The following is a 15,438-nucleotide window of genomic DNA, read 5'->3' on the forward strand; positions in this document are numbered from 1 at the left end:
GCTCATTTCCTAAGCATTCCTTGGCAGGTGTGGCTTTTGATCTATTTACTATTAAATGGGTGGTATCCTAGCACATGAAATCAAGATTTGATTTAGTTTTGATATTCCACATTGCAATGTGCTTCCTTTGATGTTTTCTTCCCATAACTAAGTTTTAAGTTCTATTTCCAGTTAGGAATATTTCCTTCTTCTGTTTACAAAGCAAACAATTAGGATTGCATATAGGTATGTGCATGAATATTTTCTCTCCAATTTACACATATATACATCACATGGACCTTACTACAGTAGCCAAAACAGCACAGTATGCAATTTGCACACACACCCCCCCCCCCCAGTGCCCATGCTTTGTAAACAGGGCATGTTCTCAATAAGACAGACACCGGTGCAAAAAAACACAAAAGTAAATAGAGATTCAGATCTCTAGCCATCAGAAAAACATCTTCATTTTGCCTTTCTTAGCATGTAAACAGCAAGTCAGTGTCACTACTTCAACTCAGCATACAGAACTACTAGAGGTAGTGGAGTATTAACCGTTTACACCACTAACCACTCTTTTTAGTATATAAAACCCACAGTTGACCACAGGGCTGATGTTTGGATTTTGTTTTCAATATCCATAAGCTAGCTGTTTATAGAACGAATTTATAAATGCCTGACTCCTTTAAAAACTAAGGTGTTTCTCATGCAAACAAGCCTAGAGCTCACCTAAGAAGTTGGGATAGAGATGATCTATGTTGTCCACAACATAGTTGCATTTGGGACATCTGTTGTTGTCCTCCAAGCTCTGGTGAATACATTTATAGCTGTTTAAAAATGTAAAAAACAAACAAAAACAAGTGAGCAAACATGAAGGAACAGAACATAAGCAAGTAAGTAAGTAAAATCAACCTTTTATAACAGGTACTCTGCTTTGCCAGCTAGCAGCTGCATTGCCAAGATCCTACAGTGGAGTCAAAATGTTCCAACATTAACTCAGAGCATGCTACAGCAGAAAGACAGCAAAGTTTCTTGGCAAGGATTACAAGAGGTATTTATGTACTTCACTCTTACTTCCCTGAGGATTGTGGTGACACTGGATACTTCAGCCACGCTTCCCTCCCAAATTCATGCCCCTCTTCTACAGGTACAGCTAACAGACTGCATTATCCAGAAGCAACTCTTCTAGATTAGCCAAATACTTAGCAAGTGACATTAAAAGCTATTACACATTTTGGGAAATTGAGCAACCACCTTCATCACCTTCTCACATTTCCCCCCCCCACTCTCTGGCTGTTATACTCTCACCAGAGACTTCAGAGGTGCTCACTGTTGAGCTGTTAGCTATCCGAGGGACAGAGTAACTACAAAATGCACTATAGTACCAGATTTAAGCATCATATCAAGAACCTAGCTTGATGTCAACTGCTGGTAAAAGACATGTGACAATGTTGCTCTGCTCTTTCTAAATAAAGATATTTGAACGCTTCTCATCTTGGACTTCTAAAAAAAAGTTAGGGATCACAGGGATGAAGTGTTACTATAGAAAGCACAAAATCAGCTGTTATCTTACCTGTTGCAGGTCAAAGCATTTCTGAAAGCCAACCGAATCTGCTGCTTGAGGAAGTGGTTTACACTACTAAAATACTACTTCTTGTAAAAGCTAGGTCATTTATTTCTAGTTAATGGACACTATGAGAATTCAACACACTTGACATTAGAACATCATGGCTCCACACCTGCCCCTGGAGGGTGTGGTTTTGTTTTGTTTTTTTAACTTCTCCACAAAACATTCGCTCCTCATGACAGCCAGAGATAACACTGAAAAATAAGTGGACCCTGGGTAAATTCAATACAACAGAAACAAGTCTGAAGCATACTCCTCAATTTTTGAGAGGGAATTGCAACAGACAATGTGCAAGCCACTTCAAATTGTATATGGTCTTGCACAAAGGCAAGGAGGACCTCCCAACACCAAGAGTCAGTCCCAAGACCTCTACAAAAGGTGGAACCAATACAGGTAAGTTGACAAACTGTTCTGATGCTACCAGAAGTTTATGATCATTTTGTTTCTTTACAGGGGAAATATGGTAGCACAACATCTTTTGTTTTAAATACTAAGACTACTTTTCTTTAACCAGACTGGTACTCATCTTTTAAAATCTTATTTCAACCTCTTTCTTCAATGCAGGGATAGAAGACAAAGTAACAAGAACTCTGAGGGAAAGGGATTCACAGCAATGTCAGTCCACACATGCTGTAAGAGATGGACATTTTGCGCAATACAAAAAAATAATCTTACCAGAAGCTGTGTCCACATTTCGTCATGTAGGCTTCTTCAATCATATCAAAACAGATGGGGCTGAAAACAAAACAAAGCCAAAAATCACAAAGCTGTCTTTTTATGTTAAAAAAAAAAGGAAGGAAAGTATTATTAACTCAAAGCAGCCACCTAATCACCCTTAGGGAATATTTTCTATTTGTAAAATGAAAGAGGACACACAAGTACAACAGCAACTGGGTAGTATAGAGATCAAAAGGGGCAATCAACAGCTTTTCGAACTCAGAATGATACTGCAGTTTGCTACAATTAGCAACCAGGTAAGTGTTCAGTCTTGAAGCTTTCAACAGTTGCAAACCCCCAAAAGCCTGCAACAAGCAAGGTTACAGAAGAACCTTCTAACCATCTGTACTAGCTCTCAAAATGTAAAAAAAATGGTTTTGACATGAACAGACATAAGGTGTTTATAAATAACACCAAAATTAGTTTATTCTTCCTTTTCTCAGCCAATAGCTATCTATAACTTTAAAAAAGGATGCAAAGAGGCAGAGCAGAAAAGAAATAGTTATTAGTTCTTGTTTGCATGACATTATAAGTAGGAGAAGGTGCCAACAAGGGAGGTGTGCCTGCAGAGCACTGCCAGGCAGCAGGCAGGGCTGAGGCTGCTAAAGAGCACAATAAGGTACAGTGCAACCAGAAGATAGAACAAACAGTCAAGCATGGCTTTAAAGTCAAAGGAGAAGATGGGAAAGGTAGAATATGGGTCTGTTCGTAAGGAAGACAGAGGAATGAATGGAAACAAGGGCTTTAGTTTTTTCCAAGACTATTTAGTGACCAAAGCACAGCCAGCCCTCCAGGAGGGATCACCAAAAACCAAGCAGGGAGCTGAAGAGTGGAAGGATGTACAAGCAAGCAGTGCTCTACAGGAACCCAAGTACGACAAGAGACAGGAATACAGTGAGATGGGTAGTGGAAGAAATCAGTCTCATCAAGTGGCTATGACATTTGAAGGAAACAAACACAAATGGAAGTAGACAAGAGCTGTGCCTTACTTCCAGTGACTCCTATGGCTACTGTCCCCAGTAGCTGGTAAGATATTCCGTCACATACATGCTCATCTTCAGGTCTTGGCTAGCTATCTAGTGAGACACTGTGGACAGCAACGTCACAATTCTGCACATAACACACGTACCTGCTGTGTCACAAGCTTCACCTTGCTTTCAAGCCCTTACAGACATCCAAATGCTCTCCTCACACTCCTGCATGTCCACACCAGTCTCAGTTCAGAAAGGTTTTCAGCAGCATTTGTTTTCTTCAGAAACAACTTCCTCCCACCTTCTGCCAACAAGGCAGTTCCCACAGAATGAGCCGTTAATAAACTGTTAACTTTTGAAAAGCAGGAGTCTTTTTGAATCCAAGATCAAAAACCCAGATCAGACTGAAGCAAGCAATGCTTGGCAGGGGAGGGGAGCACCTTAATTTCTCCCCTTGTTAGCACTCCACAGAAGTCACTCCCCCTTTCTATCATCCATTGTAGAAGATACTAAAACTTGTTACCCCATTAGGCATTTAAAAATAGGGATGAAAAATGCTCTTAAATAGTTATTTTTAAGCCCACAGAAGGGAAGCTGTGGCCTCTGCCAATGCAATCCCGCTCTGAATCACCAAACTGAAAACCAGGGATGCCTTGAAAGGTTTGTGCAATCTAACACACAAACCAGGTTGTCTTAAATATTCCACCAAACTGTCTGTATAAACACAACATATAGGCAAACAAATCAAACTAGAACATTACTCTGAACCAACTGAGCCACCTCAAATACTTTACATGCACCTGTCGCTCTTCCACCCTGACAGACACTTTTCTGCACTTTTTTCTTGAGTAGCACCAACTTCAAAAGTTCCAGTCTGTGTTTCCGAGTTAGAAGTTATTTAGTTCCAAGGCACTGTTTAGTCAGAATAAATTATGACCAAATTTAGCCAAAAAGGGAAGATAATAGGAGGAGAATTAGGCTTCTTTGTACTCTATTAGCCTGGCATGTTTTAAGAAGTCACACACTTAAGTGTTACATGAGCATCCAAGGCTGGTTTCCCAAACTTCCTCTTCTTCACACCAGTTTGATTGGAGAAGTGACAGAGGCAAAACAGTTGAGAAAAAGCTATCAGAGCCAGCAAAGACGGCCATTCAGTGCCAGGGTCATTGTTAACCAAGCCTGAAGTTTCCATTAAGAACTGTTTCCCCCGAAACGCTAACTGATTTACAAGTGGAAACAAGATTGATGTTTTTTAATATTTACTGAAGCCAAGCTGGCTATAACACATGGAAGTTGCTATGCACCAGTTGTTTTAAGTTAATCTAACACACAGGGAAGGCTAAGAAAGTAGTGGAGTGATGGGGACTTGAGACACACTACAGCTTGCAGTATACACCAAAACTGAGAAGAGGTATGGTGAAATCAAGGCTTCTCTGCATGAGATAGTTCTTAACTCTATTTGTTTTAAACAGCAGAGCCAAGTACAAAGGATGCAAATTACTTCAGCAAGCCAAAAATGTCACTGCCTTATTTACTAACAGCTTTTTTTATCCGACACTGCAAAGACCTACCATTCTTTCTCTATGCAGTAGACCTCAAACATTTTAAAAATAATTTTAATCAAGTTCATGCCTCTAAGTTTTGCCAGCTGTTGAGAAGTGCCTTGAAAAGAGCACTACCGTCACACTGCTGCTGCCCAAACACCTGGCTGGAGTGGTCACTATAAAATTAAAACACACTTCAGATTTCCTTCTGCTCCACAGCAAACAAGACCTATTACAGTTTCTCCCTCCTATTCTGCTGCTCCTTGGTCTAAACATAGAGCAGGACTTGCTGCAGGCTCTGTCCTTCACGTGGAAGGTGGCCAGGATGAAGATCACTACCATTAGTATCTACTGAATATGAAGCTCCAACAAAACAGATCATAAAACCATCATTACACATGGTACATAAACAGCTCCCTGTGGTTTTAGCTTGTGACCTCCAGGGTCAGTTTGCAGTAGTCTTTAAAGGGGTTTGCCAGATCACAAACACATGAATAACTACACCCAGCCCATGCCTAGCATTAACAGGTAACCACCTGAGGTAAGAACTGTTTTAAACACCCATGAACCTGCAAGTCCACCTTCAAACATGGCACACAGTCCTACCCATACATAAGCTTGTTGTGCGTACCCCTGCAGGTCAGTATGCAACATCCCCTTTTCCATATGTTCTTACCTATGGCAGAGGTCAGAAACAACTACTGGTATGAAGCAGCCACGTCCAGGGACCCAAGCAGATAGTAACTGGTTTAAAAGACATTTAGTCAACCACTATTTGGGAGTAATGTCAGGGCAATTACATTGCTGGACAGGCGAAAATTCTCTGATCAGAGGATTCCCTTTCAGATCTTCTCAGGCAAGTGGAAAGAGGCCTGGCTATAGGAACAGCAAGCTACCTTTAATTCTACACACACCCTGCAGTAAGAGAAACAGTTTCCCCTTTTACCATGAAGTTGTCCAGTAAGTCAGACCTATTTGCCTTCCTGACTAGTTACACATTTCCAGTCAGAAGCTGATACATACCACACTTGCAAACTTGTGAGCCTACACTTGCTAAACATTTCACAACCCAGACTAGCAATGTATGCCAATGTTTACGTTAAACCTAGGCCTCATATTGCTAAGACAGCACTTTCAGAAGACAGGCAGGGAGGTTGCACACATTAACACTATTTACAGACTTTCCACTTGCACCTTGAAGTTTGAAACTCACCCAAACTTCTTTATGCTTTCCCACTTTCAGTCGGGTACAGACTGAATCTACCACTGAGTCCACAGCTGTGGCTAACATCAACTCACAGCCCATGTTCAGAAAAATTATCAAATGTTCCCTGCAGCTGACAGCATCTTGAAAGTGTCCTTACAGGGAAAAAAAGAACAACCCAGCATATGGTAAACTTCTGCTTCTCACACCAAGATATCCAAAGCTTGTTTAAATCAATTATTTAAGGCTGCACATTCACACACACCTGTCTTCTTGGACAATGCTCAAAATTCCAGAGCTGCCCAGTTGAGTTTGTTTCTGCACTGTATAACTGTATTGCTAACTAAAAAAAAAAAAATACTACTATTAACTTGAAGCTAGTGTTAATACTTAACAATCAGCCCCTACAGCCCACAACAATACCAGAGTTCTTCACTGCTGTGTAAGTTAACTAACTATAACCATTGTCTGCTCTTAAAAGTGTCTGACCTGCACTTCAAAATGCCCAATGTATTTCTCATAAATACCAGGAAAAGGGGGACAGGACATTTTCCCAGTTACCTCAGTTGATTTTTTTCCCCCCCTCTCACTTTTTCAGCCAGCAGCGCTCCTCAATGAGGAGTGAACAGCTAATTACATGTTCTCCTTGAAGCATGCACAGTACTTACCTGCAGGGGGAGGGGGAAGATACAAGAAACTCAGCTTTTTGAACCATCTCTAAATACTTCAACTGGCCTACAAACTTGTTATGGGTGTTATTTTCCCTTTAAACACCTTCATTTCTACAACAGACAACAAAACAAGAAGTGACAGCTGACTAGAAAGGGATGGGGAACAATGGTTGTAGACCACTACTGCCAGAGTATAACTGTGAAGGGAACAGAGGGACATGGACATTTGCAATTGCATTATCCCCTCTGATCAGAAAACCCACGAGCAACAGCAATGCAACCCTCTCCCACACCAAATGCCCTTAGATCCACCTAACATGGCCTAGAGCCTTCAGCCAGAGCAGGCCAGCTGATTACAGCTGTTCTCTCATCTTATATCTGTTACTGAACAAACCAATACTTACAGTAATAAGCAGTAATATTTTATTATCACTTACTACTAGTAAGAAGTACTTACTGTTTTTTCTGCCACTAACTTCTTCGCAGCTTCAGGTTCTCACTTTGGTAGCAAGGATGTTTGCTACCTACTCTGCTAGACAGTTTACAAAGCTGTAAAATCAAGTCTGCATATTTTTGCCACAATTCCTGTCCCATAGAGACATCAGACATCTAACCCTCACCTGTAAGTCAGAGCTGTCAATGTCATCTGGGAAGCTGTGGCCCATTTCTCTTCCTTTTTTTTTAAAAAAAACCCTGTTTCTTTCCAACACATGACTTCCCCACAACTCAAGCTTCTTTCCAGTATCTCTTCACTGTTTGCCTCTCAGATGTGAACACTTATCCCTACTTTCTGTTCTCACATTTTAGTACATCCAACCAGCTATAAAAGTCAAACCTATTCCTTATGTCAGGAGGTTTGAAACCCATTAGTAATGGGCTCTCTTTGAAACTGCAAATCACCAACAGTTCTCAAGCCACCACACATTGCAGCAGGCCTTGGTCTACCAAGTCTGCTGAAAGAGTATTTCCAGCTACGAGCTGCAGTTTTGGCTGAATATTATAAGGACAGCATCTGAATGGCCTCAAAAAAAGAAAAAACCTTTATCCCATCATCACAGAAGTTTCCCGCTCATGTGGTTTTAGGTGCCAGAGCAACACAAACCTTCTTGCTGTTTGAAACTAACCAACCTTTCCCAGCAACAGAGCTTCACTGGATGTGTCAACCACCACGGGACTCCCTGGATCCCCAGCCGGAGGGGCACCAGCTCCTGCACTGGCTCCTCGTCCTGGGCTCAGCGGGGGCCGTGTCCCCCAGCACAGGCCCGGCCCCGCCGGCGCCACAGGGCCCAGGTAACAGGCACGGACTGGCCGTGTCACCGGGCTGCGTGAGGACAGCCCGCACGCCGCGGGTCCTGGCCGCAACGCTGGGCTGCTGGAGCGCACCCGGGGGGGAACCTGCCAGGAACAGCCCGATTCGGCTTAAGAACAGCGAGGGTGAAAGCAGCGCCGCTGCACAGGGCCCAGAGGCGGCCCCAGCCCCGCAGCGGGGGAGCCCCCGGCGCCATGACCCCGCCAGGGCGAGCTGAGGTGAGGTGCGAACGCCCCGCTCCCCGCGGGGAGCCCTGAGGGGCCGCTGCCGGCTGCCCCGGCCTCCCGCCGCTATCACCCACCCCCTGGGCTTCCCTCCGGCATGGCGGCGCCCCGGCTTCCCTCAGCGGGGTAGCGGGTGCCGCTATCGCGATATATCGCGCTCACCAGACAAAGTCGTTGCTCTTGTCCTCGTAGGAGTTGATGAGCCCGTTGCAGAGCGGGGTAAGCAGCGGCCTCTTCCTGCTGCTGCCGCCGCCCGCACCGCCACCGCCGCCTCCCGCGGAGGAGCCGCCGCCACCGCCGGGCCGCGCCGCCGCCGCCAGCCGGGCCAGCCCCGCGCCCGAGCCCGACACGGCGGCCGCCACCAGCACAGGCCGCGCCGCCGCGCCGCCCGAGGAGGACGAGCCCGGCGCCATGGCCGCCGAAGAGGAGGAGGAGGAGGAGGAGGAAGAGGAGGAGGCCGGGGTAGCGGCGGGCGGCGCGGCGGGGTGCGGCGGCAGGCGGCTGCCCGACATGCCGAGGCCGAGCCGGGGCGGGCGGAGCGGGGCCGACGGCGGAGCGGCCTCAGCGCATCCCCGCGCGCGGCACCGCGGGAACAATAAAGTTCGTTCAAAGAGAAAAAAAAAAAATTAAAAAAAAAAAAAAAAAGCGAGAGAGAGAAGGGAGGGGGCAAAAAAAAAAACCACCAAAACAAAAAAAACCCAAAAACCCAACAAAACACGCCCGCCCGCGCGTCCCCGGCCCGGCGCTTGTTCAAGCTTTATTGACAGGCGGACAGCCCGCCGCGCATGCGCGGCCCGGGGCGGGGCGGTGCTGCCCTCGGGGCGGGGCGGCGGGGTCGGGCCCGGCCTCCCGGCCGCGGCGAGCCCTGGGCTCCCCGGCGGCTCCGCACGGCTCCTGCGGGCGGGCGTCCCGCCGTGCCGCCGAACCCAGGCCAGCGGCCGGCCGCGCCGGGGGGACCGCGGGCCGGGAGCCCGCCCCGCCGCCCGCCGCTCCTGCCCGCCCCGGTGCAGGCCGCCCCCCGACAGAGACATCGCTCCCTCAGGGACCCTCACCCTCAGCGCACAGAAGTCCCTCGGCGGCGCCGGACTGCGCCGTGCCTCACAGGCCGCTCCCGCCGGCGGCTGTCACCTGGGCCGTGCACCCCGAGGAGCTGCCCTGTGCCTGCACGGCTCACCCCGGGTACCGAACGCTGTCCAGCTCCGCGGAAAGGCCTCCAGTAGTGAGTTAACGGCTTTCGCCGGGCTTCAGCCAGCTCCCTTCGCTGCCTGGGCAGGCAGGGATCCCAGTGACATGGCCCACGGCGCGTCCCTGCTTCCCTACAGTAGCCCGTGATTTTACAGAAGCCAGGGCAGACTGCTTTCTGCATTAATTAATGAATAAAGTTCATTTATGAATTAAATAAACGAATGAATAAATGCATACAGTTCATTTATTCATTAAGTTAATGAATGAAGTGTTAATGAACAATGCCTCAGAGATGTTTTGGGTGTGAGGGAAAATGTCATCCCAAGACCCTGACTTCTGCAAGCCAAACAGAAGGGCTTATGGACCACGGCACTTGGCAAAGCCAGAAGTACTGCACAGAGATACCTGTTCCCCATAATTTCTCTTCCAGCAACCCATAGAAACGTATTGCCTGCTTTGCATTGAGTAACTGTATTGTCTACAGTCAGCTTTACCTGTCTAGGGTTAAAGAGGCAGCTGGCGAAACACTAGGGCATTCCCTGAGGATGGTAATCCTAAACCCAGGTATGGGAAAACGCCCAGAGAGATCAGCTCTGTGGCACTCCTCCCAGGGAAGACAGCAGAGTGAGCTTTCAGTGGGCTGTAAAACCAGTATGAGAGCTGGTAAAACTGGTCTGAGAGAAAAAAAAGGTGGCTTCAGGTAGGCAGTGTTGGTCAGGAGACCTCTCTGGCATGCAGCAGGGTGGCAGGGACAGAGGATCACAGGTGTCCCAAAGAGAGCACAGGGAAACGCTGCTCCTGATTCACTCTGGAGATGCTGCTACACATGGAGAGCTGTGGAGTGCCCCTCTTGACATCTCCTCTCAACTTCTGCTTGAATACCGTTGGGTATTTGCCTCTGTGTATTTATCCCTAATGGTGGGGGGTGGGGGGGTGGGGGGGAAACAAACCAAGACAAAACAAAACCCAAACTGTCTCTCTGAGGAATGTTAGTGTGTAAACATGGATCTGTGCAAGACAGAAAATACAAAGGCAGCTTCTTTTTGAGATCCAGGTCAGTAGTCTTACCTTTACAAGTTGACATCTGCCATTATAGTCACTCTCATGATTTAACTCTGTTGCTGTTATTAAAAAGTTTCCTTCTTAGAGTTTTTGAGGTTCTTTTTAGTGGTTTGGTTTGGGTTTTGGTGGGGTTTTTTTAGCTGTTGTCTTCCCCTGCTTTCTATAAATAGCCTTCTGACTGGCAGGTCTCCATAAAGACACTGAAACATATCAATTCCCCCTGTTTTCAGTGGGAGCAAAAAAGAACTGTCTAAATTTGAGCCTGTCTGTTTGGGTCTGTGTGCATCATATTTCCTATTGCTAAGAGAAAGCAAAGTCTCATTTCCTTGTCTTTCAGAGGGACCAAAAGCTTTATGGATGAGTGTCTGCAATGCAGTAGTATTGGCAATAGGACATCTAGATGCTTCACACGTACTGAAATACTGGCTGATCCTTGAAAAGTCTTGCCATTCCTGACTGTGCTTCAGGGAGGAAAAAATGACACACATAAATGCTGTTAAAGATCAAATATGTGCCCACTTATGGCCTTCACAACAACACCTACACCCACAGGCCTGGCAGCAAGTGTGGCATCCAGCACTTTCAGCACCGAAGGACCAAATCCCTAATACCTGAGCTTCAGGATATAATTCTGAGCTCTTGGAGGCCCTCTAAGCAAAGACCTTCTCTTCACTGCCCTGATGCATACTGAACAGCCTCAGGCTTCTGGAGATATTTTTTTCCTGGGGTTACCTTGCATTACCAGTTCCAAGATCAATGTTTGCAGCCTGAGGGAAGATTAGATGCTACTTCCTCGAGATGCCTGTGCATTGTAGTGAGACAAAGGACATGGATAAACTCTCCCAGTTTTAAAGTTCACTGTGGATGGAGCACTGCTGGGTCAGGTATCTTCCAGGCCCTGTTAGCATGAAATGAGGTCTAAGAATTCATTTGATACAGTCCAAGTATCGACAATGCTGTTATTAGATCCTATGGCAGGGGTACCAGAGTGAAACATGATATATCAGCTGTAAGAGTTTTTTTCATAGAACTGTAGAATGGTTTGGGTTGGAAGGGACCTTCAAGATCCCCTAGTTCCACCCCCTGCCCTGGGCAGGGACACCTCCCACCAGACCAGGTTGCTCCAAGCCCCGTCCAGCCTGGCCTTGAGCACTGCCAGGGATGGGGCATCCACAGCTGCTCTGGGCAACCTCTGCCAGTGTCCCACCACCCTCACAGTAAAGAATTACTTTCTAATATCTAATCTAAATCTACCCTCTTTCAGTTTAAAACCATTGCCCCTTGTCCTATCACTACAGGCCCTACTAAAAAGCTTGTCCTCATCCTTACAAGCCCCCTTCAAGAATTGAAAGGCCCCTTTCTCCTCGGAGCCACATCTTCTCCAGGCTGAATAAACCCAATTCTTTCAGCCTGTCTTCAGAGGAGAGGTGCTTCAGCCCTCTGATCATGTCCCTGTGTCTCCTTCAGCCAGCAGCGTGTCAGATGCTTGCACCTTCTTGCGGTTGGGATCCCACATTGAAGCACAACTCCTGATGGGTTCAGGACAGACTGGGGTTTCTTGGTGTGAGGACATCCATCTGCGCCCTGGTGTAGGTCTTTTTATTTTCAGTAGGTCTTTCTGGGGTCCTGTTTAGGCTCAAATCTGCCCCCAGAAGACTGCTTGTGTTTCCTTGCTTAATCTGGAATTACCTTTGTGTCTCCTCTTAAAGGAGATGTCTATCTGCCTTCAAAGGTGTGTGGAGCACAGCAAGGCAAACACCTCCTGCCCAGCCGGTAAACATGACCCATTCCTGACTGGCCTAACCCTTAGGCTGAAAAAAAATCAGTTACTCTGGGTAAGATGTCTCCAGCTACAGCCCTTAGTGGTTACTTTATACAAAGTATAGGTTTCTGACAGACATACATTTTGGAAGACTGGCTGTAGTAATCTGCTTTTATTTTTCTCTGTTTTCCAGCCTCTGAAGCCGGTTGATGACTGTGTCCCTAGCAATGAAGTACCAGTTCTGTGCAAAAAGGGATGATGATCTCTACCCGTGGCATTAAAGGAAGGAGCAGATAAGAACTGCCTATAGATGAATGAACCTTAATAGCGATATAGATCCTGCTCTTCTGGGTACATAAATCCTACTTATTATAAGCCCTGAGTCTGTGACTTTTACGACTGCGGCTCCATTTACCTGCGCAGTTGCAGCTGTGATACCCAGTGGTAGCACAGTTGCCGAAAACATTAAGGGCACTCTGCATGGATCACCATGCAGCAAGACTGAGACTTCTTCCGCACAGAGCGATGTGTCAGCCAGATGTTTGTGGGAAGTGACAGTCACCTTCCGGGCTCTGTTCCTGACTGCTGATGACTTATGAGGAAAATTACTTCTGTTTCCGTTTCTGAGCCCGTTGCTACCACCTAATTTCCACCGGGATCCGTTAGTCTGTTCAGGAACGCAGCAGCCCCCGCTCAGAACAGCCACCCTGGCTTGAGAATTGCTGCTCCAGAGGTCATTAGAGTCCTTTATTAATAATCATTGCATTAACCTCCCAGCTAGCCAGTGACAGAAATGCCATTTCTCCCATTTTATAGCTGAGAAAAATGAAGCGTGGACAGATTCATCACCTGGTTACAGAGTCGATGGGAACTCTTAATGCTCCATAAATCTGAAAATTAGGCTGTCAGCAACTTCTCCTAAAGAAACCTGCAGCAAAGCTATCCAGGGGACCCAGTTCCTAACCATCAGGTACGCTCCCTCCCCAGTTTACTGGGAGAAACCTGGACACTTCTCCCTGAATTTGAATTCCTGCAGTGAGACACAGGTGTGGGGATCTGGAGGGCATGGTCGGGCAGGGAAAGAGAGCTCAGGACTCCCTGCCCACAGCAGACACACCTGCTCTGCAGGGCAGCAGTACCCACTTGCTACGTGCACAGGGGAGGGCCTCTGAGGAAAGGGCACAATGCACTTAATGATGGCGTTTTGACAGAGGGGTAGGAGTTAATGGCTCTTGTAGCAACTCAGGTACATGCACAGTCATCACTTGAAACTTGACTGTGAGAAAATATTTGCTTATTAAAATACTCAAACTAACTCAGGCTGCATGGGATATGAGGGCAGCAGGAATTGGGGGGACTGGTTTTGGTTTTTTTAATTTCTTTTCTAGTTCAGTAATGCAGAAGCAAGTAGTGGCAGGAAGGAAGATGCTTAGCGACATCTATTATAGTTAAGATTATACAGAATTATTAAAAAAAAAAGGATTTCTTTCAATGCTTTATAATAACACCTTTGCCACCTGCAGATGGAATTTTATGCACTGGCCTTAGGCTAACTCCAAGTTGGTGTAGAGATTTTGAGCAAAAATGTTGTAACCATTTTCAGAAATGAAGAATCAGCAAAATAAAATATTAACATTTACTGCTATGTTTAAAAAGCTCTGATCCTTTAAAGCAAAAAACAAACAAACAAAAAAGTGTCTGGGAGAAATGTCACCTTTACACTGCAAACTACATCATTCAGGTCTTCTGAAGAGGCATTTGACTTGATAGAACTAAAATGAGGTTTAAATCATTTGGTGATTCTTCTGTAATGAAATACTGTCTCCAAAGTTTCCAGGCGCTACAAAGACCCCAAAAGAAATGCACATGCAACTGCTGTTTCAATGTGTGTGCATTGAAGCAAAGCTACAGAGGAGCTTGACTTCATTTCTGACCTACACAAGCAGAAATACCTGATTCACTGCTCAAAATTATGAAATTTCCTTTAGAAGTGAAAAAGGAAGATACCATCTTGTTATTAAACACCGCACTGTAATGCATGTGCCTGGGGGTAGAGTGAAGGTTCTCTTATGGCACGTCCTTTTGCTCTGAGTCTTTGACCTTGTATTCAAAGAGTGGGCTTTCTAGGAAAATATTAACCAAACCCTCCACTTGGCATAAGCCGAGCTAGAGGTAGTTTCTCTCCCACACGTGCTTGGCCCAGCCTCGGCTTGTGCAAGCCCAGGTCGGTCTCAGGACGCTGCAGCTCTGCCGAAGTTTGCTGTTTCTCATGCACTGCAGTAGCGAGGCGAGGCTGCTCCTTACCCAGCGTAGCTGCTACCGTTGACACCCCCTAAAACCTGGCCAAGCTCAGCCCCTGCTATGGTTCCCACTCTCAGCTAATACACTATGCCTAAATACAGACATGATCAAATTCATTCCTTCTGTAACTGCACTAATCCTTTTAATAAAGATGAATTCGGCATCTCTGTCAAGGGTGATTTCTTTCCCACAAAATATGATTGACGCTGAAGTAGTTTATGTGCCCTTATAGTATGGAACAGGTCTATTTAGTGGCTTGCAATTGTTTTTTGGAGCGTTAACATGTGCTGCTCTCTCCTGTGAACTTCCCCCGTTATGTTACAGACAGCAAAAGTCATCTGTCTTCAGTGTTGCCACCTGCTAGGATTTACTGCATGGCTTGTGAGCGCTGATATTTTCTTGTAGCCCCAGCTGCCTAGATTTGGTGTTTCCCTGAGCCACGTTGCTCTGCAGTATTTTTAGGGAAGTGCGTACCTGGTCTTTGCGGTTATAGGGGCAGACTGGAAAAAGTGAGCTGTAAGATTCAGGAAGTGAAACACATATAGAGAAATCTATTTCAAATTTCAGTATTTTCAAGCCTATTGAATGACTATATTAAGGTTGACCAGCCTGAATATTTTCCAGTCCACTTTCATTCGTTGGGGTTGGTGCAGATCAGTGGGTTTTGAAAAAATTGCCCTTCTAGGGAAGGCAGCTACCAACAAGGGCATTTCAAGGTGTGATCCACTGAACTACTGACGGTTTGCAGCCTGGGAAATTTCACACTGCCCTGTTGCTTCTGCCAAGGATGAACTCTGCCCGCACAGGTGAGCTTCTCCCTCTAGCCCACGTGCTATTCTTCATTGCCCAAATCAAACCCGTGCTGGGCACAAGGAAATATCT

At 46.2% G+C, this 15,438-nt stretch overlaps 1 protein-coding gene and 1 long non-coding RNA gene across 7 annotated transcripts in view; one reads left to right on the forward strand and one right to left on the reverse strand.

The window, feature by feature from the left end:
• COP1 (COP1 E3 ubiquitin ligase) overlaps positions 1–8,895 on the reverse strand; it is a 127,725-nt gene extending 118,830 nt beyond the window's left edge. For both annotated transcript variants that reach the window (XM_055724421.1, XM_055724420.1), the window contains exons 1-3: positions 8,409–8,895; positions 2,282–2,341; positions 709–806 (exon numbers count right to left, since the gene is read on the reverse strand). In XM_055724421.1, the coding sequence (XP_055580396.1) occupies positions 709–806; positions 2,282–2,341; positions 8,409–8,758 (508 nt within the window). In that variant the 5' untranslated portion in view covers positions 8,759–8,895. The remainder of the gene's footprint in view (positions 1–708; positions 807–2,281; positions 2,342–8,408) is intronic.
• Positions 8,896–9,089: 194 nt separating this feature from the next.
• LOC114016966 (uncharacterized) lies at positions 9,090–14,719 on the forward strand. 5 transcript variants are annotated; one of them, XR_008734714.1, is made up of 3 exons: positions 9,134–9,465; positions 12,203–12,328; positions 12,449–14,719. It is a non-coding gene; the product is annotated as an uncharacterized LOC114016966 (long non-coding RNA). The 5 variants fall into 5 exon arrangements; XR_003561746.2 differs by lacking the exons at positions 9,134–9,465; positions 12,203–12,328 and adding exons at positions 10,387–10,485; positions 10,831–11,377; XR_003561745.2 differs by lacking the exon at positions 12,203–12,328 and having other exon boundaries at positions 9,090–9,465.
• The last annotated feature ends 719 nt before the right edge of the window (positions 14,720–15,438 follow it).

The sequence above is a fragment of the Falco cherrug genome, chromosome 12 (genome assembly GCF_023634085.1).
Source record: "Falco cherrug isolate bFalChe1 chromosome 12, bFalChe1.pri, whole genome shotgun sequence".
NCBI classification, from domain to species: Eukaryota; Metazoa; Chordata; class Aves; order Falconiformes; family Falconidae; genus Falco; species Falco cherrug.